We start from the raw sequence: 26,079 nt of genomic DNA, 5'->3' as shown, positions 1-26,079 counted from the left end.
TCTGGTTTCTCCACACCTTCCCCAGCACGTCTTATTGTCTGTCTTTTGGATCCTAGCCATCCTAGGCACGGGGATCGCCTTGTGGTTCTCATCTGCATTTCCCTGATTCCTAATAACGTTGAGCATCTTCTCATTGGCTTATTCGCCAACCGTGTACCTTCTTGGACCAATGTCTATCCAGATCCAGTGCTCAGTTGTTTTTTCTTTTGTGTGTGTGTGTGTGTGTGTGTGTGTGTGTGTGCGGGGGGGGGGTTCAATCTTATTCATTGATTGGTTGCTGGATTGACTGGTTGATTTCGAGGAGTGAGAGTTTTGCCTATGTAACAGTGTTACATTTTGATGGCACCCAATTTTCCTGAGTTTTTCTTCCTGTGCTTTCTCTGTCGTATCTCAGAGCCATTGCCGAGACAAGGTCTCAAAGACGTAACCCAGGATGTCTCCTGAGAGTTTGATAGTGCGTCGTTTTAACTTTTATGCTAAAATGCTTGATCTAGATAGAAGGAATTTTGTTGTTCTTGTTGTTGTATGTGTTGTTCTTGTTGTTTGTTGTTGTTGTTGTTGATGTGGTTTTCTTATACGATGGGATGTAAAGATGCAACTTCATTCTTTTGAAAGTGGATTTCTAGGTGTGTCAGCACTCGTTATGGAAAAGACTCCTGCACTGATTGTTTTGGCACTCTGGGTGAAAGTCAGTGGAACATAAGTTCAAGGGCTCCTCTTCATACTGTCCATTCTATGGCACTGATCTGTGAGTCTATCCTTCTGGCAGCACCACAGTGCTTCCATCGCTGTAGGCGTGCAGCACCCATTGCCATTGGGATGTGTGAGTCCCCCACCGTTGAGTTTCTTTGGCAAGCTTGTTTTCGTTACCCGACATCCCTTCCATTCATTTCCGCATTCATCGTCATAGGAAAGTTAGGGTCAGATGGTCAATTTCTGCGAAAAGCAACATTGGATTTTGAGAGGGGTTGCATTCAATCTGCAGATCATGTTTTGCAGTGTTGTCATTTTCACCATATTCTGTCTTCTGATCCATGAACGTTGGATGCCTTTGTATTTAATGTACTCTTCTGTACCTTCTTTCAGTGCTGTTTTGCAGTCTTCAGGATGTCAGTCTTGCACATTTTTTGTTCCGTTCGTTCTTTTTTCTTAAAGTGTAATTATTAAATTATTTTGAGTGAGACAGACAGAGAGAGAGAGAGAGAGAGAGGGAGAGAGAGGAAGAGGGAGGGAGGGAGATGGAGAGAGAGAGAGAATCGCATGCAGGCTCGATACTGTCAGCATGGATCCCGACTGGAGGATCCAACTCACAACTTGAGCGTCACAGCTTGAGCAAAAATCAAGAGTGGGACGCCAGACTGACTGAGCCCCCCAGGTGCCCCTTCAAGTATATTCTTAAGTATTTGTTCTTTTTGAGGACATTGTTTCTGAATTTCAATGATGATTCTTCCTTGCTCGTGTCTAGAAATACAGCTGATTGTTGTATATTGTGGACGGATCATGCAACCCACTGAGTTGATTTATGATTGTGGTTTGCGTGTGTGTGTGTGTGTGTGTGTGTGTGCGCACGCGCGCGTGTGCGTGCACGTCTTAGGTTCTTTCGTTTGTGCAAGATTATGTGTTCTGTGAAGAGACATACTTTTCCTTCTTCGTTTCCCACATGGATGCCTTTTACGTCCTTGTCTTGCCTTATTACCCTGGGTAGACCTTGAGTGCAATGTTGAGTAGATGTGGTGAATGTGGACATCCTTTCCTGTCCCTGACCTTCAAAGGAAATTCCAGGCTTTCAGTGGGACGTGTGGTGGCAGCTGTGGCTGTTTGGTAGATCCTTTGATCGGGTCGAGGACGTCGCCTTCTGTTCCATCCTGTGTGGAACCGTGAGCCCAGAGATGTAAAGAGTGCTCGTCAGTCTGTGCCGAGACACCCTGCCTCTGGTGTCTGAAAACGGCACCGTTTCTCCTTTTGTCATCCGGAACACCTGAGGAACACAGCCCATTTTGAAGTCACTGCCCTCTCTCTAGGCTTGGCTCCTGCTCTGCGGCCTGGATGGGCGCAGACACCACTCATGGGATGCCTTGCGAAGCAGATCCTGGCATGGGGAAGGAGCAGCCTCCACGATTCCAACAAAGTCTGAATCCCATGGAGGCTCAGCAGTCTGGGCTCCCTTAAGCCTGATAAGAACGCCTCTTTTACATTCAGTCGTCTCTTCCTGACTTATTGACTCATTCCTCCATGCGTGTAGTGAGTCGTTCCTGATTTAATTCCACAAACGTATGTGCAGTGAGCAGTGAGCCAACAGTGGAGTGACAGCAGTGAAGATGTGGGGAGCAGTGGTGCCTTGAGAAGTGAGATGAGGGACACACGGTGTGTTTTGCAAGTGAGACCGCGGATGGAAGGAAACCGCCACACGAAGACCAAGACTTATGGGGGGAGAGTTTATTTACCACTCATGGGGGTGGTGCACCAAGACCCATTGGATCTTAACACACCTGTGTTAGTGAGGCAGCTTCCAGGAGACATTGCGATGCCAATGCCATCAAGCTCCTGGCAAGCAGAGGAGAGCAAGGATGTGGTGCTTTGACACAGAGAATGATGAGAGAGGGGGATCTGGGCCCCGTGCTGGCCCTGTGGGCCTTTTCCAGGTAGTGTGGCTCAGGCATGAAGGCATGGCAGTAGGAGAGGCCAAAGGGCCTGCAGGATGGGATCGCCTTTGTAGGGAATGTGTATGGGACTAGTCCATTGCTTTGCCACAAGGGCTGGGGGCAAAGTCTAAGCCAAGACACTGGAGGGATCCAGCAAGTGGAGAGGAAGTGTTTGGGGGGCGGGCTTTGTGTGTGTGTGTGTTTTTTTGGGGGGGGGGGTGTAACCAGGATGTACCTATAGTCACTTGAGGGCAAGCACAGGTCTTTCGGAGTTCCCTGAGGCCATCAGCCAGAGCCTCAGACCTTGCACTGGCAGCAAACGGGGACACAGCAGCTGGATTGGCTGCAGGAGGACCCACAGCCGGAAGAGCAGCAGCAGGGCTTGCAGCAGCAGGACTGGCAGCAGCAGGGCTTGCAGCAGCTGGACTGGCAGCAGCAGGGCTTGCAGCAGCTGGACTGGCAGCAGCAGGGCTTGCAGCAGCTGGACTGGCAGCAGCTGGACTGGCAGCAGCAGGGCTTGCAGCAGCTGGACTGGCAGCAGCCACAGGAGCCACAGGAGCCACAGCCCCCCTTGGAGCCCCCACAGGAGCCACAGCCCCCCTTGGAGCCCCCACAGGAGCCACAGCCCCCCTTGGAGCCCCCACAGGAGCCACAGCCCCCCTTGGAGCCCCCACAGGAGCCACAGCCTCCCTTGGAGCCCCCACACGAGCCGCCGCTGGAACAGGCACAGGCTGGCACACAGCAGCACACGGGCTTGCAGCAGCACACGGGCTTGCAGCAGCACACGGGCACACAGCAGCTGGAGCCGCAGCCCCCACAGCTGGAGCTGCAGCCCCCACAGCTGGAGCCGCAGCCCCCACAGCTGGAGCCGCAGCCCCCACAGCTGGAGCCGCAGCCCCCACAGCTGGAGCCACAGCCTCCAGAACAGCCACAGCAGCCCATGTTTCTGGTGGGTTTTGGGCGGAGTCGGTCAGAGATGCAGGTGCAGAGGGGAGGTGTTCAGGTGTGGAGCCTCCTGGGCCGGGGGCCCTGTATATACCTGCCAGGGTCAGGTGAGAGGCTGACACACTGTCACTTCCTGGTTCCTGTTTGTGCCACTTTGCAGCGGACAAAGGATGAGTATTTTTCAGAATTTCATCATGACCATGTGATTGTATTGACCAGAACGTCTTTGGTGGGTTTTGCCTTTTCCCCAGCGCCCGACTTGCATCACCTGACGGGCTTGTGTTTCAGAGTTTGCAGGGAGACGGAAGCAGCGCCTCGGAGCCCTGGTGGTCCCACCCTGACCCGATTCGAGACCCTCAACAGTCTTGGCATGATTCCAAAGAGCACATGACCGGTGGGCTCAGGGTGTGGAGAGTGTGGGAAGCAGAAAGCCACCGTGGCGGTGGGCAGTGGGCAGGGCCCTTCCTGTCCATCTCCGGGCAGGAGGTGCTTATGGGCATTGGGAGCAGGTGGCGCCCACGGTTCTGGGCTGGGACCCTGATGGCGGAGCCCGGGCTACTCAGGGTCCTCCTTGAATGGCCTCGTGGGAGTTCTGCTTTGACTGAAATCGCGGGGCAGGGTGGTGCTGAGAGATGCCTCGAGCCAGCTCCTGTGCTCCCGAGGTGCCCTGCCTTCCTTCTATGGAGCGGAGCCGCCCGATTGCACTGTGGGCATCAGGATCCATCCGTGCTATCAGTACGACGCCCCTTGTTTGCCTGTAGACCCCGAGGCACGAGGAGCCCAAAGTGGCCGGGTGGCCGCCTCCACTCCAGTCCAGCGGAATGGTTGTGTGTCCGTGCTGGAAGCCTTTCTCCCTCCGCAACCAAGAGCTTCAGGCCAGCGGCGCATGAGGTCCCGGCGACTGGAGAGAAGAACCATTTTGCTAGCGGGTCAGCAGGGAAAAGAGTGAGGAGGATGTGGTAGGAATCACCGGCCGTGCGTCTTTCAGGTCCTTGACGCCGATGCTCTCCGTAGAGTCCCTCAGGAGTGTAGCGCAACCCACCGTTCCTAGCCTGTCTCCTTGGGGTCTGGTGGCTCGCCCTGGCCTCGCCCGCCATGACAGCCCTCAACGCGTGGACCAGGGAACCACGCGTGAGAACAATGGTTTCTGCCCCGGAAGATTTGGATGGCTTGCGGGTTTGATATCAATATTCCATTTGCTCGCGTGACAGTTGAAAACACTTGGCTGTACATCGTTCCAAGGGCGACTTACACCTACGTGGCATAAATGTGTCTTGTGGAGGCTGATAGCCCCCTCTTCGGAAAGATAAAATCAAACGAATACGACAAAGCTAAGGCTCCCTGCCAAAGGGACGCAGGGCTCAAGTCTGAGCAACGCGAAGAGAAATGCCCTGCAGGCTCTTAGGCTTAACTATCTATGCCACCGCCTTTATTAGTTTGACAAATTCCCTTCCAATTTTAAACCACACGTGCAAAGTCGATAGCTTTGGTTTCTATTTTTTGTGTCTAGGTCTCGGTTGGGCGTGTTCCTTTCCTTCCCCACCTTGTCCCGCCCCCCCCCCCCCCCCGTCCCCACCCCCGGCATTTTTCTGTCCTTCCGGCTTGGGAAGTTTCCATTGACCTGCCTGAGTTCACGGAGTGCGTGCACACCGTGTCCGGTCAGCTGATGGGTCCATCAAAGCCTTTCTTCGCCTTTGTCACAGTGCCTTTGATCTCTAGCCCTTTCTGGGAATCTTTGGTAGGACTTCCTGTCGCTGCTTCCGTCACCCGTTTCCTCTCGGAGGTGTCCTGAGAGGCTCAGCGTGTCAATCATATTTATTTTAACTTCCTCGTCTGATCATTTCAAAGTCCCTGCCGTGCCCGGGTCCGGCTGTGATGCCCGCTCTGTGTCTCCCAGCTGAGCTCTTTGTCTTTTAGTATGCCTTGTACTTTGATGTCGAAAGCGGGACGTGATGCACCGGGGAAGAGGAATGGTGGTACCTAGGCCTGGTGGGGTGTGTTAATAAGGGCTGGGGGTGAGGGGATGTTCTTCGTCTTTTAGTGACCTGGCCTGCAACCTTTACTAGGCGGCCTCAGTCGGTCCCCACCACGCCCCCGCCGCCAGCCGGGCTGCCACCCTGCCGCCAGGTGGTCATGAATCAGCGTGGGACTGGAGCTGAGTATTTCCTCCCCTCCAGGTCACTGGGCTCTGATAAAACCCCAGCAACGTTGGGCTTGGTCAAACCATGTGTCCTGAGGGCAGACCTCACGAAGGTGGGGACGTGCTCTGGCATAATTCTACCTGTCTCCTTCCATGCTCCCTCTGGCCCAAAGCGTGAGGGGAGTTTTGGAGTGTGTCCCCCTGGAGATGTTAGCTCTCGGGCATGTCTGCACTGAGGTTGGCTTACTTACCCTCTGTTTCTGTAAGTTGTGATTCTCTGTCTCTGCCCCTCTGTCTCTCCAACACAGGGCGGGGCGTAGGGGGGGCATGCAGCAGGATGCCCTGTGACCTGGGTTCTTTGGTGGATCTGCTGGTCAAGGGCTGCTGGTTTTTTCAGTTGAGCCTTTTCTTGGTGAGTGGAGGGGCGTGGCCACCTCCAAGCTCCTCCCATGCTCTGCAGGCATGGTTTCCCTCCTGAAGACGCTTTCACATCCTATCACAATGAAACCTTCTTCTAGCATGTCATGTCCACGGACCAAAGAAATACAGCCGTAGAATATATTACATGTCAGCTTCTGGGAAATACTTTGGTGCCGTCTTGAATATTCCTTAGGGTGGTTCATGACGTTTGCCTTGAAATGGGCATCTGCAGTCCATGACTAAAAGGCGCACCTTCGATGGAAATCCCAAGGTGGTTTGGGAAGATTCTTAACCGTGGACGAGTTTCTTCCCCATAGAAGAGGATGCCAAAACAACGTCACGTCACATGAATTTGAGAATGGAGACCTACTCCGTATGTGATAAAATTCAGCCTTTGACGTGTGCAATTGAGTGGTGTTTGGTCGATTTGCAAAGTGATACAAGCATCACTTCTGACTCGTTCCAGAACATGTTCATGGCCCCCCAAACACAACTCCATAACGCGAGCACGTGGTATCCATTCGTCCCTTCCCACCCAGCCCCCAGAACATACTGATCTAGAATGATTCTTCATTGCTAGTGTAGATGGCTTTGTGGACACTGTCAGAGAAATGGGGTCGTATAGTATGTGGCCTTTTGCGTGTGACTCCTTTCACTTAGCATACCGTTTTCAACGTTTTTGTTTGTTTCTTTGTTTGGTTAGCATGTATCAGAGCTTTATACCCTTTGAAAACGAGCTAAGTAAGATCTCATCCCGTGGATAGACCAGTTTGTTTACCCACGCATCAGTTGACGGGCATTTGGTTATTTCCCCGTGGCGGCCTTTGTGAAGAATGCTACTACGTGACTTAGCACACGAATTTTTGCATGCTGTACGTTCTCTCTTCTCTTGGGCGTATATCTAGCAGTGCAATTTCTGAGTGGCATGGAATCTCTACTTAACACGTGGGGAGCTGTCAACCTCTTTTGCAAAGCAGTTGCCTCCATTTGAGTCCCATCGGCAACGCGCGGGGCTCTGGTTTCTCCACACCTTCCCCAGCACGTCTTATTGTCTGTCTTTTGGATCCTAGCCATCCTAGGCACGGGGATCGCCTTGTGGTTCTCATCTGCATTTCCCTGATTCCTAATAACGTTGAGCATCTTCTCATTGGCTTATTCGCCAACCGTGTACCTTCTTGGACCAATGTCTATCCAGATCCAGTGCTCAGTTGTTTTTTCTTTTGTGTGTGTGTGTGTGTGTGTGTGTGTGTGTGTGTGTGTGCGGGGGGGGGGTTCAATCTTATTCATTGATTGGTTGCTGGATTGACTGGTTGATTTCGAGGAGTGAGAGTTTTGCCTATGTAACAGTGTTACATTTTGATGGCACCCAATTTTCCTGAGTTTTTCTTCCTGTGCTTTCTCTGTCGTATCTCAGAGCCATTGCCGAGACAAGGTCTCAAAGACGTAACCCAGGATGTCTCCTGAGAGTTTGATAGTGCGTCGTTTTAAATTTTATGCTAAAATGCTTGATCTAGATAGAAGGAATTTTGTTGTTCTTGTTGTTGTATGTGTTGTTCTTGTTGTTTGTTGTTGTTGTTGTTGATGTAGTTTTCTTATACGATGGGATGTAAAGATGCAACTTCATTCTTTTGAAAGTGGATTTCTAGGTGTGTCAGCACTCGTTATGGAAAAGACTCCTGCACTGATTGTTTTGGCACTCTGGGTGAAAGTCAGTGGAACATAAGTTCAAGGGCTCCTCTTCATACTGTCCATTCTATGGCACTGATCTGTGAGTCTATCCTTCTGGCAGCACCACAGTGCTTCCATCGCTGTAGGCGTGCAGCACCCATTGCCATTGGGATGTGTGAGTCCCCCACCGTTGAGTTTCTTTGGCAAGCTTGTTTTCGTTACCCGACATCCCTTCCATTCATTTCCGCATTCATCGTCATAGGAAAGTTAGGGTCAGATGGTCAATTTCTGCGAAAAGCAACATTGGATTTTGAGAGGGGTTGCATTCAATCTGCAGATCATGTTTTGCAGTGTTGTCATTTTCACCATATTCTGTCTTCTGATCCATGAACGTTGGATGCCTTTGTATTTAATGTACTCTTCTGTACCTTCTTTCAGTGCTGTTTTGCAGTCTTCAGGATGTCAGTCTTGCACATTTTTTGTTCCGTTCATTCTTTTTTCTTAAAGTGTAATTATTAAATTATTTTGAGTGAGACAGACAGACAGAGAGAGAGAGAGAGAGAGAGAGGGAGAGAGAGGAAGAGGGAGGGAGGGAGATGGAGAGAGAGAGAAAATCGCATGCAGGCTCGATACTGTCAGCATGGATCCCGACTGGAGGATCCAACTCACAACTTGAGCGTCACAGCTTGAGCAAAAATCAAGAGTGGGACGCTAGACTGACTGAGCCCCCCAGGTGCCCCTTCAAGTATATTCTTAAGTATTTGTTCTTTTTGAGGACATTGTTTCTGAATTTCAATGATGATTCTTCCTTGCTCGTGTCTAGAAATACAGCTGATTGTTGTATATTGCGGACGGATCGTGCAACCCACTGAGTTGATTTATGATTGTGGTTTGCGTGTGTGTGTGTGCGCACGCGCGCGTGTGCGTGCACGTCTTAGGTTCTTTCGTTTGTGCAAGATTATGTGTTCTGTGAAGAGACATACTTTTCCTTCTTCGTTTCCCACATGGATGCCTTTTACGTCCTTGTCTTGCCTTATTACCCTGGGTAGACCTTGAGTGCAATGTTGAGTAGATGTGGTGAATGTGGACATCCTTTCCTGTCCCTGACCTTCAAAGGAAATTCCAGGCTTTCAGTGGGACGTGTGGTGGCAGCTGTGGCTGTTTGGTAGATCCTTTGATCGGGTTGAGGACGTCGCCTTCTGTTCCATCCTGTGTGGAACCGTGAGCCCAGAGATGTAAAGAGTGCTCGTCAGTCTGTGCCGAGACACCCTGCCTCTGGTGTCTGAAAACGGCACCGTTTCTCCTTTTGTCATCCGGAACACCTGAGGAACACAGCCCATTTTGAAGTCACTGCCCTCTCTCTAGGCTTGGCTCCTGCTCTGCGGCCTGGATGGGCGCAGACACCACTCATGGGATGCCTTGCGAAGCAGATCCTGGCATGGGGAAGGAGCAGCCTCCACGATTCCAACAAAGTCTGAATCCCATGGAGGCTCAGCAGTCTGGGCTCCCTTAAGCCTGATAAGAACGCCTCTTTTACATTCAGTCGTCTCTTCCTGACTTATTGACTCATTCCTCCATGCGTGTAGTGAGTCGTTCCTGATTTAATTCCACAAACGTATGTGCAGTGAGCAGTGAGCCAACAGTGGAGTGACAGCAGTGAAGATGTGGGGAGCAGTGGTGCCTTGAGAAGTGAGATGAGGGACACACGGTGTGTTTTGCAAGTGAGACCGCGGATGGAAGGAAACCGCCACACGAAGACCAAGACTTATGGGGGGAGAGTTTATTTACCACTCATGGGGGTGGTGCACCAAGACCCATTGGATCTTAACACACCTGTGTTAGTGAGGCAGCTTCCAGGAGACATTGCGATGCCAATGCCATCAAGCTCCTGGCAAGCAGAGGAGAGCAAGGATGTGGTGCTTTGACACAGAGAATGATGAGAGAGGGGGATCTGGGCCCCGTGCTGGCCCTGTGGGCCTTTTCCAGGTAGTGTGGCTCAGGCATGAAGGCATGGCAGTAGGAGAGGCCAAAGGGCCTGCAGGATGGGATTGCCTTTGTAGGGAATGTGTATGGGACTAGTCCATTGCTTTGCCACAAGGGCTGGGGGCAAAGTCTAAGCCAAGACACTGGAGGGATCCAGCAAGTGGAGAGGAAGTGTTTGGGGGGCGGGCTTTGTGTGTGTGTGTTTTTTTTTGGGGGGGGGGGTGTAACCAGGATGTACCTATAGTCACTTGAGGGCAAGCACAGGTCTTTCGGAGTTCCCTGAGGCCATCAGCCAGAGCCTCAGACCTTGCACTGGCAGCAAACGGGGACACAGCAGCTGGATTGGCTGCAGGAGGACCCACAGCCGGAAGAGCAGCAGCAGGGCTTGCAGCAGCAGGACTGGCAGCAGCAGGGCTTGCAGCAGCAGGACTGGCAGCAGCAGGGCTTGCAGCAGCTGGACTGGCAGCAGCAGGGCTTGCAGCAGCTGGACTGGCAGCAGCTGGACTGGCAGCAGCAGGGCTTGCAGCAGCTGGACTGGCAGCAGCCACAGGAGCCACAGGAGCCACAGCCCCCCTTGGAGCCCCCACAGGAGCCACAGCCCCCCTTGGAGCCCCCACAGGAGCCACAGCCCCCCTTGGAGCCCCCACAGGAGCCACAGCCTCCCTTGGAGCCCCCACACGAGCCGCCGCTGGAACAGGCACAGGCTGGCACACAGCAGCACACGGGCTTGCAGCAGCACACGGGCTTGCAGCAGCACACGGGCACACAGCAGCTGGAGCCGCAGCCCCCACAGCTGGAGCCGCAGCCCCCACAGCTGGAGCCGCAGCCCCCACAGCTGGAGCCACAGCCTCCAGAACAGCCACAGCAGCCCATGTTTCTGGTGGGTTTTGGGCGGAGTCGGTCAGAGATGCAGGTGCAGAGGGGAGGTGTTCAGGTGTGGAGCCTCCTGGGCCGGGGGCCCTGTATATACCTGCCAGGGTCAGGTGAGAGGCTGACACACTGTCACTTCCTGGTTCCTGTTTGTGCCACTTTGCAGCGGACAAAGGATGAGTATTTTTCAGAATTTCATCATGACCATGTGATTGTATTGACCAGAACGTCTTTGGTGGGTTTTGCCTTTTCCCCAGCGCCCGACTTGCATCACCTGACGGGCTTGTGTTTCAGAGTTTGCAGGGAGACGGAAGCAGCGCCTCGGAGCCCTGGTGGTCCCACCCTGACCCGATTCGAGACCCTCAACAGTCTTGGCATGATTCCAAAGAGCACATGACCGGTGGGCTCAGGGTGTGGAGAGTGTGGGAAGCAGAAAGCCACCGTGGCGGTGGGCAGTGGGCAGGGCCCTTCCTGTCCATCTCCGGGCAGGAGGTGCTTATGGGCATTGGGAGCAGGTGGCGCCCACGGTTCTGGGCTGGGACCCTGATGGCGGAGCCCGGGCTACTCAGGGTCCTCCTTGAATGGCCTCGTGGGAGTTCTGCTTTGACTGAAATCGCGGGGCAGGGTGGTGCTGAGAGATGCCTCGAGCCAGCTCCTGTGCTCCCGAGGTGCCCTGCCTTCCTTCTATGGAGCGGAGCCGCCCGATTGCACTGTGGGCATCAGGATCCATCCGTGCTATCAGTACGACGCCCCTTGTTTGCCTGTAGACCCCGAGGCACGAGGAGCCCAAAGTGGCCGGGTGGCCGCCTCCACTCCAGTCCAGCGGAATGGTTGTGTGTCCGTGCTGGAAGCCTTTCTCCCTCCGCAACCAAGAGCTTCAGGCCAGCGGCGCATGAGGTCCCGGCGACTGGAGAGAAGAACCATTTTGCTAGCGGGTCAGCAGGGAAAAGAGTGAGGAGGATGTGGTAGGAATCACCGGCCGTGCGTCTTTCAGGTCCTTGACGCCGATGCTCTCCGTAGAGTCCCTCAGGAGTGTAGCGCAACCCACCGTTCCTAGCCTGTCTCCTTGGGGTCTGGTGGCTCGCCCTGGCCTCGCCCGCCATGACAGCCCTCAACGCGTGGACCAGGGAACCACGCGTGAGAACAATGGTTTCTGCCCCGGAAGATTTGGATGGCTTGCGGGTTTGATATCAATATTCCATTTGCTCGCGTGACAGTTGAAAACACTTGGCTGTACATCGTTCCAAGGGCGACTTACACCTACGTGGCATAAATGTGTCTTGTGGAGGCTGATAGCCCCCTCTTCGGAAAGATAAAATCAAACGAATACGACAAAGCTAAGGCTCCCTGCCAAAGGGACGCAGGGCTCAAGTCTGAGCAACGCGAAGAGAAATGCCCTGCAGGCTCTTAGGCTTAACTATCTATGCCACCGCCTTTATTAGTTTGACAAATTCCCTTCCAATTTTAAACCACACGTGCAAAGTCGATAGCTTTGGTTTCTATTTTTTGTGTCTAGGTCTCGGTTGGGCGTGTTCCTTTCCTTCCCCACCTTGTCCCGCCCCCCCCCCCCACCCCCGTCCCCACCCCCGGCATTTTTCTGTCCTTCCGGCTTGGGAAGTTTCCATTGACCTGCCTGAGTTCACGGAGTGCGTGCACACCGTGTCCGGTCAGCTGATGGGTCCATCAAAGCCTTTCTTCGCCTTTGTCACAGTGCCTTTGATCTCTAGCCCTTTCTGGGAATCTTTGGTAGGACTTCCTGTCGCTGCTTCCGTCACCCGTTTCCTCTCGGAGGTGTCCTGAGAGGCTCAGCGTGTCAATCATATTTATTTTAACTTCCTCGTCTGATCATTTCAAAGTCCCTGCCGTGCCCGGGTCCGGCTGTGATGCCCGCTCTGTGTCTCCCAGCTGAGCTCTTTGTCTTTTAGTATGCCTTGTACTTTGATGTCGAAAGCGGGACGTGATGCACCGGGGAAGAGGAATGGTGGTACCTAGGCCTGGAGGGGTGTGTTAATAAGGGCTGGGGGTGAGGGGATGTTCTTCGTCTTTTAGTGACCTGGCCTGCAACCTTTACTAGGCGGCCTCAGTCGGTCCCCACCACGCCCCCGCCGCCAGCCGGGCTGCCACCCTGCCGCCAGGTGGTCATGAATCAGCGTGGGACTGGAGCTGAGTATTTCCTCCCCTCCAGGTCACTGGGCTCTGATAAAACCCCAGCAACGTTGGGCTTGGTCAAACCATGTGTCCTGAGGGCAGACCTCACGAAGGTGGGGACGTGCTCTGGCATAATTCTACCTGTCTCCTTCCATGCTCCCTCTGGCCCAAAGCGTGAGGGGAGTTTTGGAGTGTGTCCCCCTGGAGATGTTAGCTCTCGGGCATGTCTGCACTGAGGTTGGCTTACTTACCCTCTGTTTCTGTAAGTTGTGATTCTCTGTCTCTGCCCCTCTGTCTCTCCAACACAGGGCGGGGCGTGGGGGGGCATGCAGCAGGATGCCCTGTGACCTGGGTTCTTTGGTGGATCTGCTGGTCAAGGGCTGCTGGTTTTTTCAGTTGAGCCTTTTCTTGGTGAGTGGAGGGGCGTGGCCACCTCCAAGCTCCTCCCATGCTCTGCAGGCATGGTTTCCCTCCTGAAGACGCTTTCACATCCTATCACAATGAAACCTTCTTCTAGCATGTCATGTCCACGGACCAAAGAAATACAGCCGTAGAATATATTACATGTCAGCTTCTGGGAAATACTTTGGTGCCGTCTTGAATATTCCTTAGGGTGGTTCATGACGTTTGCCTTGAAATGGGCATCTGCAGTCCATGACTAAAAGGCGCACCTTCGATGGAAATCCCAAGGTGGTTTGGGAAGATTCTTAACCGTGGACGAGTTTCTTCCCCATAGAAGAGGATGCCAAAACAACGTCACGTCACATGAATTTGAGAATGGAGACCTACTCCGTATGTGATAAAATTCAGCCTTTGACGTGTGCAATTGAGTGGTGTTTGGTCGATTTGCAAAGTGATACAAGCATCACTTCTGACTCGTTCCAGAACATGTTCATGGCCCCCCAAACACAACTCCATAACGCGAGCACGTGGTATCCATTCGTCCCTTCCCACCCAGCCCCCAGAACATACTGATCTAGAATGATTCTTCATTGCTAGTGTAGATGGCTTTGTGGACACTGTCAGAGAAATGGGGTCGTATAGTATGTGGCCTTTTGCGTGTGACTCCTTTCACTTAGCATACCGTTTTCAACGTTTTTGTTTGTTTCTTTGTTTGATTAGCATGTATCAGAGCTTTATACCCTTTGAAAACGAGCTAAGTAAGATCCCATCCCGTGGATAGACCAGTTTGTTTACCCACGCATCAGTTGACGGGCATTTGGTTATTTCCCCGTGGCGGCCTTTGTGAAGAATGCTACTACGTGACTTAGCACACGAATTTTTGCATGCTGTACGTTCTCTCTTCTCTTGGGCGTATATCTAGCAGTGCAATTTCTGAGTGGCATGGAATCTCTACTTAACACGTGGGGAGCTGTCAACCTCTTTTGCAAAGCAGTTGCCTCCATTTGAGTCCCATCGGCAACGCGCGGGGCTCTGGTTTCTCCACACCTTCCCCAGCACGTCTTATTGTCTGTCTTTTGGATCCTAGCCATCCTAGGCACGGGGATCGCCTTGTGGTTCTCATCTGCATTTCCCTGATTCCTAATAACGTTGAGCATCTTCTCATTGGCTTATTCGCCAACCGTGTACCTTCTTGGACCAATGTCTATCCAGATCCAGTGCTCAGTTGTTTTTTCTTTTGTGTGTGTGTGTGTGTGTGTGTGTGTGTGTGTGCGGGGGGGGGGGGTTCATTCTTATTCATTGATTGGTTGCTGGATTGACTGGTTGATTTCGAGGAGTGAGAGTTTTGCCTATGTAACAGTGTTACATTTTGATGGCACCCAATTTTCCTGAGTTTTTCTTCCTGTGCTTTCTCTGTCGTATCTCAGAGCCATTGCCGAGACAAGGTCTCAAAGACGTAACCCAGGATGTCTCCTGAGAGTTTGATAGTGCGTCGTTTTAACTTTTATGCTAAAATGCTTGATCTAGATAGAAGGAATTTTGTTGTTCTTGTTGTTGTATGTGTTGTTCTTGTTGTTTGTTGTTGTTGTTGTTGATGTGGTTTTCTTATACGATGGGATGTAAAGATGCAACTTCATTCTTTTGAAAGTGGATTTCTAGGTGTGTCAGCACTCGTTATGGAAAAGACTCCTGCACTGATTGTTTTGGCACTCTGGGTGAAAGTCAGTGGAACATAAGTTCAAGGGCTCCTCTTCATACTGTCCATTCTATGGCACTGATCTGTGAGTCTATCCTTCTGGCAGCACCACAGTGCTTCCATCGCTGTAGGCGTGCAGCACCCATTGCCATTGGGATGTGTGAGTCCCCCACCGTTGAGTTTCTTTGGCAAGCTTGTTTTCGTTACCCGACATCCCTTCCATTCATTTCCGCATTCATCGTCATAGGAAAGTTAGGGTCAGATGGTCAATTTCTGCGAAAAGCAACATTGGATTTTGAGAGGGGTTGCATTCAATCTGCAGATCATGTTTTGCAGTGTTGTCATTTTCACCATATTCTGTCTTCTGATCCATGAACGTTGGATGCCTTTGTATTTAATGTACTCTTCTGTACCTTCTTTCAGTGCTGTTTTGCAGTCTTCAGGATGTCAGTCTTGCACATTTTTTGTTCCGTTCATTCTTTTTTCTTAAAGTGTAATTATTAAATTATTTTGAGTGAGACAGACAGAGAGAGAGAGAGAGAGAGGGAGAGAGAGGAAGAGGGAGGGAGGGAGATGGAGAGAGAGAGAGAATTGCATGCAGGCTCGATACTGTCAGCATGGATCCCGACTGGAGGATCCAACTCACAACTTGAGCGTCACAGCTTGAGCAAAAATCAAGAGTGGGACGCTAGACTGACTGAGCCCCCCAGGTGCCCCTTCAAGTATATTCTTAAGTATTTGTTCTTTTTGAGGACATTGTTTCTGAATTTCAATGATGATTCTTCCTTGCTCGTGTCTAGAAATACAGCTGATTGTTGTATATTGCGGACGGATCATGCAACCCACTGAGTTGATTTATGATTGTGGTTTGCGTGTGTGTGTGTGTGTGTGTGTGCGCACGCGCGCGTGTGCGTGCACGTCTTAGGTTCTTTCGTTTGTGCAAGATTATGTGTTCTGTGAAGAGACATTCTTTTCCTTCTTCGTTTCCCACATGGATGCCTTTTACGTCCTTGTCTTGCCTTATTACCCTGGGTAGACCTTGAGTGCAATGTTGAGTAGATGTGGTGAATGTGGACATCCTTTCCTGTCCCTGACCTTCAAAGGAAATTCCAGGCTTTCAGTGGGACGTGTGGTGGCAGCTGTGGCTGTTTGGTAGATCCTTTGATCGGGTCGAGGACGTCGCCTTCTGTTCCATCCTGTGTGGAACCGTGAGCCCAGAGATGTAAAGAGTGCTCGTCAGTCTGTGCCGAGACACCCTGCCTCTGGTGTCTGAAAACGGCACCGTTTCTCCTTTTGTCATCCGGAACACCTGAGGAACACAGCCCATTTTGAAGTCACTGCCCTCTCTCTAGGCTTGGCTCCTGCTCTGCGGCCTGGATGGGCGCAGACACCACTCATGGGATGCCTTGCGAAGCAGATCCTGGCATGGGGAAGGAGCAGCCTCCACGATTCCAACAAAGTCTGAATCCCATGGAGGCTCAGCAGTCTGGGCTCCCTTAAGCCTGATAAGAACGCCTCTTTTACATTCAGTCGTCTCTTCCTGACTTATTGACTCATTCCTCCATGCGTGTAGTGAGTCGTTCCTGATTTAATTCCACAAACGTATGTGCAGTGAGCAGTGAGCCAACAGTGGAGTGACAGCAGTGAAGATGTGGGGAGCAGTGGTGCCTTGAGAAGTGAGATGAGGGACACACGGTGTGTTTTGCAAGTGAGACCGCGGATGGAAGGAAACCGCCACACGAAGACCAAGACTTATGGGGGGAGAGTTTATTTACCACTCATGGGGGTGGTGCACCAAGACCCATTGGATCTTAACACACCTGTGTTAGTGAGGCAGCTTCCAGGAGACATTGCGATGCCAATGCCATCAAGCTCCTGGCAAGCAGAGGAGAGCAAGGATGTGGTGCTTTGACACAGAGAATGATGAGAGAGGGGGATCTGGGCCCCGTGCTGGCCCTGTGGGCCTTTTCCAGGTAGTGTGGCTCAGGCATGAAGGCATGGCAGTAGGAGAGGCCAAAGGGCCTGCAGGATGGGATCGCCTTTGTAGGGAATGTGTATGGGACTAGTCCATTGCTTTGCCACAAGGGCTGGGGGCAAAGTCTAAGCCAAGACACTGGAGGGATCCAGCAAGTGGAGAGGAAGTGTTTGGGGGGCGGGCTTTGTGTGTGTGTGTTTTTTTTTGGGGGGGGGTGTAACCAGGATGTACCTATAGTCACTTGAGGGCAAGCACAGTTCTTTCGGAGTTCCCTGAGGCCATCAGCCAGAGCCTCAGACCTTGCACTGGCAGCAAACGGGGACACAGCAGCTGGATTGGCTGCAGGAGGACCCACAGCCGGAAGAGCAGCAGCAGGGCTTGCAGCAGCAGGACTGGCAGCAGCAGGGCTTGCAGCAGCAGGACTGGCAGCAGCAGGGCTTGCAGCAGCTGGACTGGCAGCAGCAGGGCTTGCAGCAGCTGGACTGGCAGCAGCTGGACTGGCAGCAGCAGGGCTTGCAGCAGCTGGACTGGCAGCAGCCACAGGAGCCACAGGAGCCACAGCCCCCCTTGGAGCCCCCACAGGAGCCACAGCCCCCCTTGGAGCCCCCACAGGAGCCACAGCCCCCCTTGGAGCCCCCACAGGAGCCACAGCCCCCCTTGGAGCCCCCACAGGAGCCACAGCCTCCCTTGGAGCCCCCACACAAGCCGCCGCTGGAACAGGCACAGGCTGGCACACAGCAGCACACGGGCTTGCAGCAGCACACGGGCTTGCAGCAGCACACGGGCACACAGCAGCTGGAGCCGCAGCCCCCACAGCTGGAGCCACAGCCTCCAGAACAGCCACAGCAGCCCATGTTTCTGGTGGGTTTTGGGCGGAGTCGGTCAGAGATGCAGGTGCAGAGGGGAGGTGTTCAGGTGTGGAGCCTCCTGGGCCGGGGGCCCTGTATATACCTGCCAGGGTCAGGTGAGAGGCTGACACACTGTCACTTCCTGGTTCCTGTTTGTGCCACTTTGCAGCGGACAAAGGATGAGTATTTTTCAGAATTTCATCATGACCATGTGATTGTATTGACCAGAACGTCTTTGGTGGGTTTTGCCTTTTCCCCAGCGCCCGACTTGCATCACCTGACGGGCTTGTGTTTCAGAGTTTGCAGGGAGACGGAAGCAGCGCCTCGGAGCCCTGGTGGTCCCACCCTGACCCGATTCGAGACCCTCAACAGTCTTGGCATGATTCCAAAGAGCACATGACCGGTGGGCTCAGGGTGTGGAGAGTGTGGGAAGCAGAAAGCCACCGTGGCGGTGGGCAGTGGGCAGGGCCCTTCCTGTCCATCTCCGGGCAGGAGGTGCTTATGGGCATTGGGAGCAGGTGGCGCCCACGGTTCTGGGCTGGGACCCTGATGGCGGAGCCCGGGCTACTCAGGGTCCTCCTTGAATGGCCTCGTGGGAGTTCTGCTTTGACTGAAATCGCGGGGCAGGGTGGTGCTGAGAGATGCCTCGAGCCAGCTCCTGTGCTCCCGAGGTGCCCTGCCTTCCTTCTATGGAGCGGAGCCGCCCGATTGCACTGTGGGCATCAGGATCCATCCGTGCTATCAGTACGACGCCCCTTGTTTGCCTGTAGACCCCGAGGCACGAGGAGCCCAAAGTGGCCGGGTGGCCGCCTCCACTCCAGTCCAGCGGAATGGTTGTGTGTCCGTGCTGGAAGCCTTTCTCCCTCCGCAACCAAGAGCTTCAGGCCAGCGGCGCATGAGGTCCCGGCGACTGGAGAGAAGAACCATTTTGCTAGCGGGTCAGCAGGGAAAAGAGTGAGGAGGATGTGGTAGGAATCACCGGCCGTGCGTCTTTCAGGTCCTTGACGCCGATGCTCTCCGTAGAGTCCCTCAGGAGTGTAGCGCAACCCACCGTTCCTAGCCTGTCTCCTTGGGGTCTGGTGGCTCGCCCTGGCCTCGCCCGCCATGACAGCCCTCAACGCGTGGACCAGGGAACCACGCGTGAGAACAATGGTTTCTGCCCCGGAAGATTTGGATGGCTTGCGGGTTTGATATCAATATTCCATTTGCTCGCGTGACAGTTGAAAACACTTGGCTGTACATCGTTCCAAGGGCGACTTACACCTACGTGGCATAAATGTGTCTTGTGGAGGCTGATAGCCCCCTCTTCGGAAAGATAAAATCAAACGAATACGACAAAGCTAAGGCTCCCTGCCAAAGGGACGCAGGGCTCAAGTCTGAGCAACGCGAAGAGAAATGCCCTGCAGGCTCTTAGGCTTAACTATCTATGCCACCGCCTTTATTAGTTTGACAAATTCCCTTCCAATTTTAAACCACACGTGCAAAGTCGATAGCTTTGGTTTCTATTTTTTGTGTCTAGGTCTCGGTTGGGCGTGTTCCTTTCCTTCCCCACCTTGTCCCGCCCCCCCCCCCCCACCCCCGTCCCCACCCCCGGCATTTTTCTGTCCTTCCGGCTTGGGAAGTTTCCATTGACCTGCCTGAGTTCACGGAGTGCGTGCACACCGTGTCCGGTCAGCTGATGGGTCCATCAAAGCCTTTCTTCGCCTTTGTCACAGTGCCTTTGATCTCTAGCCCTTTCTGGGAATCTTTGGTAGGACTTCCTGTCGCTGCTTCCGTCACCCGTTTCCTCTCGGAGGTGTCCTGAGAGGCTCAGCGTGTCAATCATATTTATTTTAACTTCCTCGTCTGATCATTTCAAAGTCCCTGCCGTGCCCGGGTCCGGCTGTGATGCCCGCTCTGTGTCTCCCAGCTGAGCTCTTTGTCTTTTAGTATGCCTTGTACTTTGATGTCGAAAGCGGGACGTGATGCACCGGGGAAGAGGAATGGTGGTACCTAGGCCTGGAGGGGTGTGTTAATAAGGGCTGGGGGTGAGGGGATGTTCTTCGTCTTTTAGTGACCTGGCCTGCAACCTTTACTAGGCGGCCTCAGTCGGTCCCCACCACGCCCCCGCCGCCAGCCGGGCTGCCACCCTGCCGCCAGGTGGTCATGAATCAGCGTGGGACTGGAGCTGAGTATTTCCTCCCCTCCAGGTCACTGGGCTCTGATAAAACCCCAGCAACGTTGGGCTTGGTCAAACCATGTGTCCTGAGGGCAGACCTCACGAAGGTGGGGACGTGCTCTGGCATAATTCTACCTGTCTCCTTCCATGCTCCCTCTGGCCCAAAGCGTGAGGGGAGTTTTGGAGTGTGTCCCCCTGGAGATGTTAGCTCTCGGGCATGTCTGCACTGAGGTTGGCTTACTTACCCTCTGTTTCTGTAAGTTGTGATTCTCTGTCTCTGCCCCTCTGTCTCTCCAACACAGGGCGGGGCGTGGGGGGGCATGCAGCAGGATGCCCTGTGACCTGGGTTCTTTGGTGGATCTGCTGGTCAAGGGCTGCTGGTTTTTTCAGTTGAGCCTTTTCTTGGTGAGTGGAGGGGCGTGGCCACCTCCAAGCTCCTCCCATGCTCTGCAGGCATGGTTTCCCTCCTGAAGACGCTTTCACATCCTATCACAATGAAACCTTCTTCTAGCATGTCATGTCCACGGACCAAAGAAATACAGCCGTAGAATATATTACATGTCAGCTTCTGGGAAATACTTTGGTGCCGTCTTGAATATTCCTTAGGGTGGTTCATGACGTTTGCCTTGAAATGGGCATCTGCAGTCCATGACTAAAAGGCGCACCTTCGATGGAAATCCCAAGGTGGTTTGGGAAGATTCTTAACCGTGGACGAGTTTCTTCCCCATAGAAGAGGATGCCAAAACAACGTCACGTCACATGAATTTGAGAATGGAGACCTACTCCGTATGTGATAAAATTCAGCCTTTGACGTGTGCAATTGAGTGGTGTTTGGTCGATTTGCAAAGTGATACAAGCATCACTTCTGACTCGTTCCAGAACATGTTCATGGCCCCCCAAACACAACTCCATAACGCGAGCACGTGGTATCCATTCGTCCCTTCCCACCCAGCCCCCAGAACATACTGATCTAGAATGATTCTTCATTGCTAGTGTAGATGGCTTTGTGGACACTGTCAGAGAAATGGGGTCGTATAGTATGTGGCCTTTTGCGTGTGACTCCTTTCACTTAGCATACCGTTTTCAACGTTTTTGTTTGTTTCTTTGTTTGATTAGCATGTATCAGAGCTTTATACCCTTTGAAAACGAGCTAAGTAAGATCCCATCCCGTGGATAGACCAGTTTGTTTACCCACGCATCAGTTGACGGGCATTTGGTTATTTCCCCGTGGCGGCCTTTGTGAAGAATGCTACTACGTGACTTAGCACACGAATTTTTGCATGCTGTACGTTCTCTCTTCTCTTGGGCGTATATCTAGCAGTGCAATTTCTGAGTGGCATGGAATCTCTACTTAACACGTGGGGAGCTGTCAACCTCTTTTGCAAAGCAGTTGCCTCCATTTGAGTCCCATCGGCAACGCGCGGGGCTCTGGTTTCTCCACACCTTCCCCAGCACGTCTTATTGTCTGTCTTTTGGATCCTAGCCATCCTAGGCACGGGGATCGCCTTGTGGTTCTCATCTGCATTTCCCTGATTCCTAATAACGTTGAGCATCTTCTCATTGGCTTATTCGCCAACCGTGTACCTTCTTGGACCAATGTCTATCCAGATCCAGTGCTCAGTTGTTTTTTCTTTTGTGTGTGTGTGTGTGTGTGTGTGTGTGTGTGTGTGTGTGTGCGGGGGGGGGGGTTCATTCTTATTCATTGATTGGTTGCTGGATTGACTGGTTGATTTCGAGGAGTGAGAGTTTTGCCTATGTAACAGTGTTACATTTTGATGGCACCCAATTTTCCTGAGTTTTTCTTCCTGTGCTTTCTCTGTCGTATCTCAGAGCCATTGCCGAGACAAGGTCTCAAAGACGTAACCCAGGATGTCTCCTGAGAGTTTGATAGTGCGTCGTTTTAACTTTTATGCTAAAATGCTTGATCTAGATAGAAGGAATTTTGTTGTTCTTGTTGTTGTATGTGTTGTTCTTGTTGTTTGTTGTTGTTGTTGTTGATGTGGTTTTCTTATACGATGGGATGTAAAGATGCAACTTCATTCTTTTGAAAGTGGATTTCTAGGTGTGTCAGCACTCGTTATGGAAAAGACTCCTGCACTGATTGTTTTGGCACTCTGGGTGAAAGTCAGTGGAACATAAGTTCAAGGGCTCCTCTTCATACTGTCCATTCTATGGCACTGATCTGTGAGTCTATCCTTCTGGCAGCACCACAGTGCTTCCATCGCTGTAGGCGTGCAGCACCCATTGCCATTGGGATGTGTGAGTCCCCCACCGTTGAGTTTCTTTGGCAAGCTTGTTTTCGTTACCCGACATCCCTTCCATTCATTTCCGCATTCATCGTCATAGGAAAGTTAGGGTCAGATGGTCAATTTCTGCGAAAAGCAACATTGGATTTTGAGAGGGGTTGCATTCAATCTGCAGATCATGTTTTGCAGTGTTGTCATTTTCACCATATTCTGTCTTCTGATCCATGAACGTTGGATGCCTTTGTATTTAATGTACTCTTCTGTACCTTCTTTCAGTGCTGTTTTGCAGTCTTCAGGATGTCAGTCTTGCACATTTTTTGTTCCGTTCATTCTTTTTTCTTAAAGTGTAATTATTAAATTATTTTGAGTGAGACAGACAGAGAGAGAGAGAGAGAGAGGGAGAGAGAGGAAGAGGGAGGGAGGGAGATGGAGAGAGAGAGAGAATCGCATGCAGGCTCGATACTGTCAGCATGGATCCCGACTGGAGGATCCAACTCACAACTTGAGCGTCACAGCTTGAGCAAAAATCAAGAGTGGGACGCTAGACTGACTGAGCCCCCCAGGTGCCCCTTCAAGTATATTCTTAAGTATTTGTTCTTTTTGAGGACATTGTTTCTGAATTTCAATGATGATTCTTCCTTGCTCGTGTCTAGAAATACAGCTGATTGTTGTATATTGCGGACGGATCATGCAACCCACTGAGTTGATTTATGATTGTGGTTTGCGTGTGTGTGTGTGTGTGTGTGTGTGTGTGTGCGCACGCGCGCGTGTGCGTGCACGTCTTAGGTTCTTTCGTTTGTGCAAGATTATGTGTTCTGTGAAGAGACATACTTTTCCTTCTTCGTTTCCCACATGGATGCCTTTTACGTCCTTGTCTTGCCTTATTACCCTGGGTAGACCTTGAGTGCAATGTTGAGTAGATGTGGTGAATGTGGACATCCTTTCCTGTCCCTGACCTTCAAAGGAAATTCCAGGCTTTCAGTGGGACGTGTGGTGGCAGCTGTGGCTGTTTGGTAGATCCTTTGATCGGGTCGAGGACGTCGCCTTCTGTTCCATCCTGTGTGGAACCGTGAGCCCAGAGATGTAAAGAGTGCTCGTCAGTCTGTGCCGAGACACCCTGCCTCTGGTGTCTGAAAACGGCACCGTTTCTCCTTTTGTCATCCGGAACACCTGAGGAACACAGCCCATTTTGAAGTCACTGCCCTCTCTCTAGGCTTGGCTCCTGCTCTGCGGCCTGGATGGGTGCAGACACCACTCATGGGATGCCTTGCGAAGCAGATCCTGGCATGGGGAAGGAGCAGCCTCCACGATTCCAACAAAGTCTGAATCCCATGGAGGCTCAGCAGTCTGGGCTCCCTTAAGCCTGATAAGAACGCCTCTTTTACATTCAGTCGTCTCTTCCTGACTTATTGACTCATTCCTCCATGCGTGTAGTGAGTCGTTCCTGATTTAATTCCACAAACGTATGTGCAGTGAGCAGTGAGCCAACAGTGGAGTGACAGCAGTGAAGATGTGGGGAGCAGTGGTGCCTTGAGAAGTGAGATGAGGGACACACGGTGTGTTTTGCAAGTGAGACCGCGGATGGAAGGAAACCGCCACACGAAGACCAAGACTTATGGGGGGAGAGTTTATTTACCACTCATGGGGGTGGTGCACCAAGACCCATTGGATCTTAACACACCTGTGTTAGTGAGGCAGCTTCCAGGAGACATTGCGATGCCAATGCCATCAAGCTCCTGGCAAGCAGAGGAGAGCAAGGATGTGGTGCTTTGACACAGAGAATGATGAGAGAGGGGGATCTGGGCCCCGTGCTGGCCCTGTGGGCCTTTTCCAGGTAGTGTGGCTCAGGCATGAAGGCATGGCAGTAGGAGAGGCCAAAGGGCCTGCAGGATGGGATCGCCTTTGTAGGGAATGTGTATGGGACTAGTCCATTGCTTTGCCACAAGGGCTGGGGGCAAAGTCTAAGCCAAGACACTGGAGGGATCCAGCAAGTGGAGAGGAAGTGTTTGGGGGGCGGGCTTTGTGTGTGTGTGTTTTTTTTTGGGGGGGGGGTGTAACCAGGATGTACCTATAGTCACTTGAGGGCAAGCACAGGTCTTTCGGAGTTCCCTGAGGCCATCAGCCAGAGCCTCAGACCTTGCACTGGCAGCAAACGGGGACACAGCAGCTGGATTGGCTGCAGGAGGACCCACAGCCGGAAGAGCAGCAGCAGGGCTTGCAGCAGCAGGACTGGCAGCAGCAGGGCTTGCAGCAGCAGGACTGGCAGCAGCAGGGCTTGCAGCAGCTGGACTGGCAGCAGCAGGGCTTGCAGCAGCTGGACTGGCAGCAGCTGGACTGGCAGCAGCAGGGCTTGCAGCAGCTGGACTGGCAGCAGCCACAGGAGCCACAGGAGCCACAGCCCCCCTTGGAGCCCCCACAGGAGCCACAGCCCCCCTTGGAGCCCCCACAGGAGCCACAGCCCCCCTTGGAGCCCCCACAGGAGCCACAGCCCCCCTTGGAGCCCCCACAGGAGCCACAGCCTCCCTTGGAGCCCCCACACGAGCCGCCGCTGGAACAGGCACAGGCTGGCACACAGCAGCACACGGGCTTGCAGCAGCACACGGGCTTGCAGCAGCACACGGGCACACAGCAGCTGGAGCCGCAGCCCCCACAGCTGGAGCCGCAGCCCCCACAGCTGGAGCCGCAGCCCCCACAGCTGGAGCCACAGCCTCCAGAACAGCCACAGCAGCCCATGTTTCTGGTGGGTTTTGGGCGGAGTCGGTCAGAGATGCAGGTGCAGAGGGGAGGTGTTCAGGTGTGGAGCCTCCTGGGCCGGGGGCCCTGTATATACCTGCCAGGGTCAGGTGAGAGGCTGACACACTGTCACTTCCTGGTTCCTGTTTGTGCCACTTTGCAGCGGACAAAGGATGAGTATTTTTCAGAATTTCATCATGACCATGTGATTGTATTGACCAGAACGTCTTTGGTGGGTTTTGCCTTTTCCCCAGCGCCCGACTTGCATCACCTGACGGGCTTGTGTTTCAGAGTTTGCAGGGAGACGGAAGCAGCGCCTCGGAGCCCTGGTGGTCCCACCCTGACCCGATTCGAGACCCTCAACAGTCTTGGCATGATTCCAAAGAGCACATGACCGGTGGGCTCAGGGTGTGGAGAGTGTGGGAAGCAGAAAGCCACCGTGGCGGTGGGCAGTGGGCAGGGCCCTTCCTGTCCATCTCCGGGCAGGAGGTGCTTATGGGCATTGGGAGCAGGTGGCGCCCACGGTTCTGGGCTGGGACCCTGATGGCGGAGCCCGGGCTACTCAGGGTCCTCCTTGAATGGCCTCGTGGGAGTTCTGCTTTGACTGAAATCGCGGGGCAGGGTGGTGCTGAGAGATGCCTCGAGCCAGCTCCTGTGCTCCCGAGGTGCCCTGCCTTCCTTCTATGGAGCGGAGCCGCCCGATTGCACTGTGGGCATCAGGATCCATCCGTGCTATCAGTACGACGCCCCTTGTTTGCCTGTAGACCCCGAGGCACGAGGAGCCCAAAGTGGCCGGGTGGCCGCCTCCACTCCAGTCCAGCGGAATGGTTGTGTGTCCGTGCTGGAAGCCTTTCTCCCTCCGCAACCAAGAGCTTCAGGCCAGCGGCGCATGAGGTCCCGGCGACTGGAGAGAAGAACCATTTTGCTAGCGGGTCAGCAGGGAAAAGAGTGAGGAGGATGTGGTAGGAATCACCGGCCGTGCGTCTTTCAGGTCCTTGACGCCGATGCTCTCCGTAGAGTCCCTCAGGAGTGTAGCGCAACCCACCGTTCCTAGCCTGTCTCCTTGGGGTCTGGTGGCTCGCCCTGGCCTCGCCCGCCATGACAGCCCTCAACGCGTGGACCAGGGAACCACGCGTGAGAACAATGGTTTCTGCCCCGGAAGATTTGGATGGCTTGCGGGTTTGATATCAATATTCCATTTGCTC

At 53.0% G+C, this 26,079-nt stretch overlaps 4 protein-coding genes across 4 annotated transcripts; all 4 read right to left on the bottom strand.

Moving 5' to 3' along the window:
- Positions 1-2,939: 2,939 nt before the first annotated feature.
- Positions 2,940-3,584, bottom strand: LOC125146836 (keratin-associated protein 5-10-like). The gene has a single exon (XM_047823736.1). It carries the CDS (start codon positions 3,582-3,584, stop codon positions 2,940-2,942), a length of 645 nt encoding a protein of 214 aa, XP_047679692.1.
- Positions 3,585-10,098: 6,514 nt separating this feature from the next.
- Positions 10,099-10,671, bottom strand: LOC125146617 (keratin-associated protein 5-7-like). Its single transcript, XM_047823314.1, has one exon. The coding sequence runs from the start codon at positions 10,669-10,671 to the stop codon at positions 10,099-10,101; it is 573 nt and encodes a 190-aa protein (XP_047679270.1).
- A 6,511-nt stretch (positions 10,672-17,182) lies between these two features.
- Positions 17,183-17,743, bottom strand: LOC125146847 (keratin-associated protein 5-10-like). Its single transcript, XM_047823745.1, has one exon. The coding sequence runs from the start codon at positions 17,741-17,743 to the stop codon at positions 17,183-17,185; it is 561 nt and encodes a 186-aa protein (XP_047679701.1).
- Positions 17,744-24,271: 6,528 nt separating this feature from the next.
- On the bottom strand, positions 24,272-24,874 carry LOC125146846 (keratin-associated protein 5-10-like). The gene has a single exon (XM_047823744.1). It carries the CDS (start codon positions 24,872-24,874, stop codon positions 24,272-24,274), a length of 603 nt encoding a protein of 200 aa, XP_047679700.1.
- Between the last annotated feature and the right edge of the window lie 1,205 nt (positions 24,875-26,079).

Source organism: Prionailurus viverrinus, chromosome D1 (assembly GCF_022837055.1).
Source record: "Prionailurus viverrinus isolate Anna chromosome D1, UM_Priviv_1.0, whole genome shotgun sequence".
In the NCBI taxonomy this organism is placed as follows: Eukaryota; Metazoa; Chordata; class Mammalia; order Carnivora; family Felidae; genus Prionailurus; species Prionailurus viverrinus.
The sequence above is the reverse complement of the archived record's forward strand: the minus strand, read 5'-3'. Positions and strand labels throughout refer to the sequence as shown.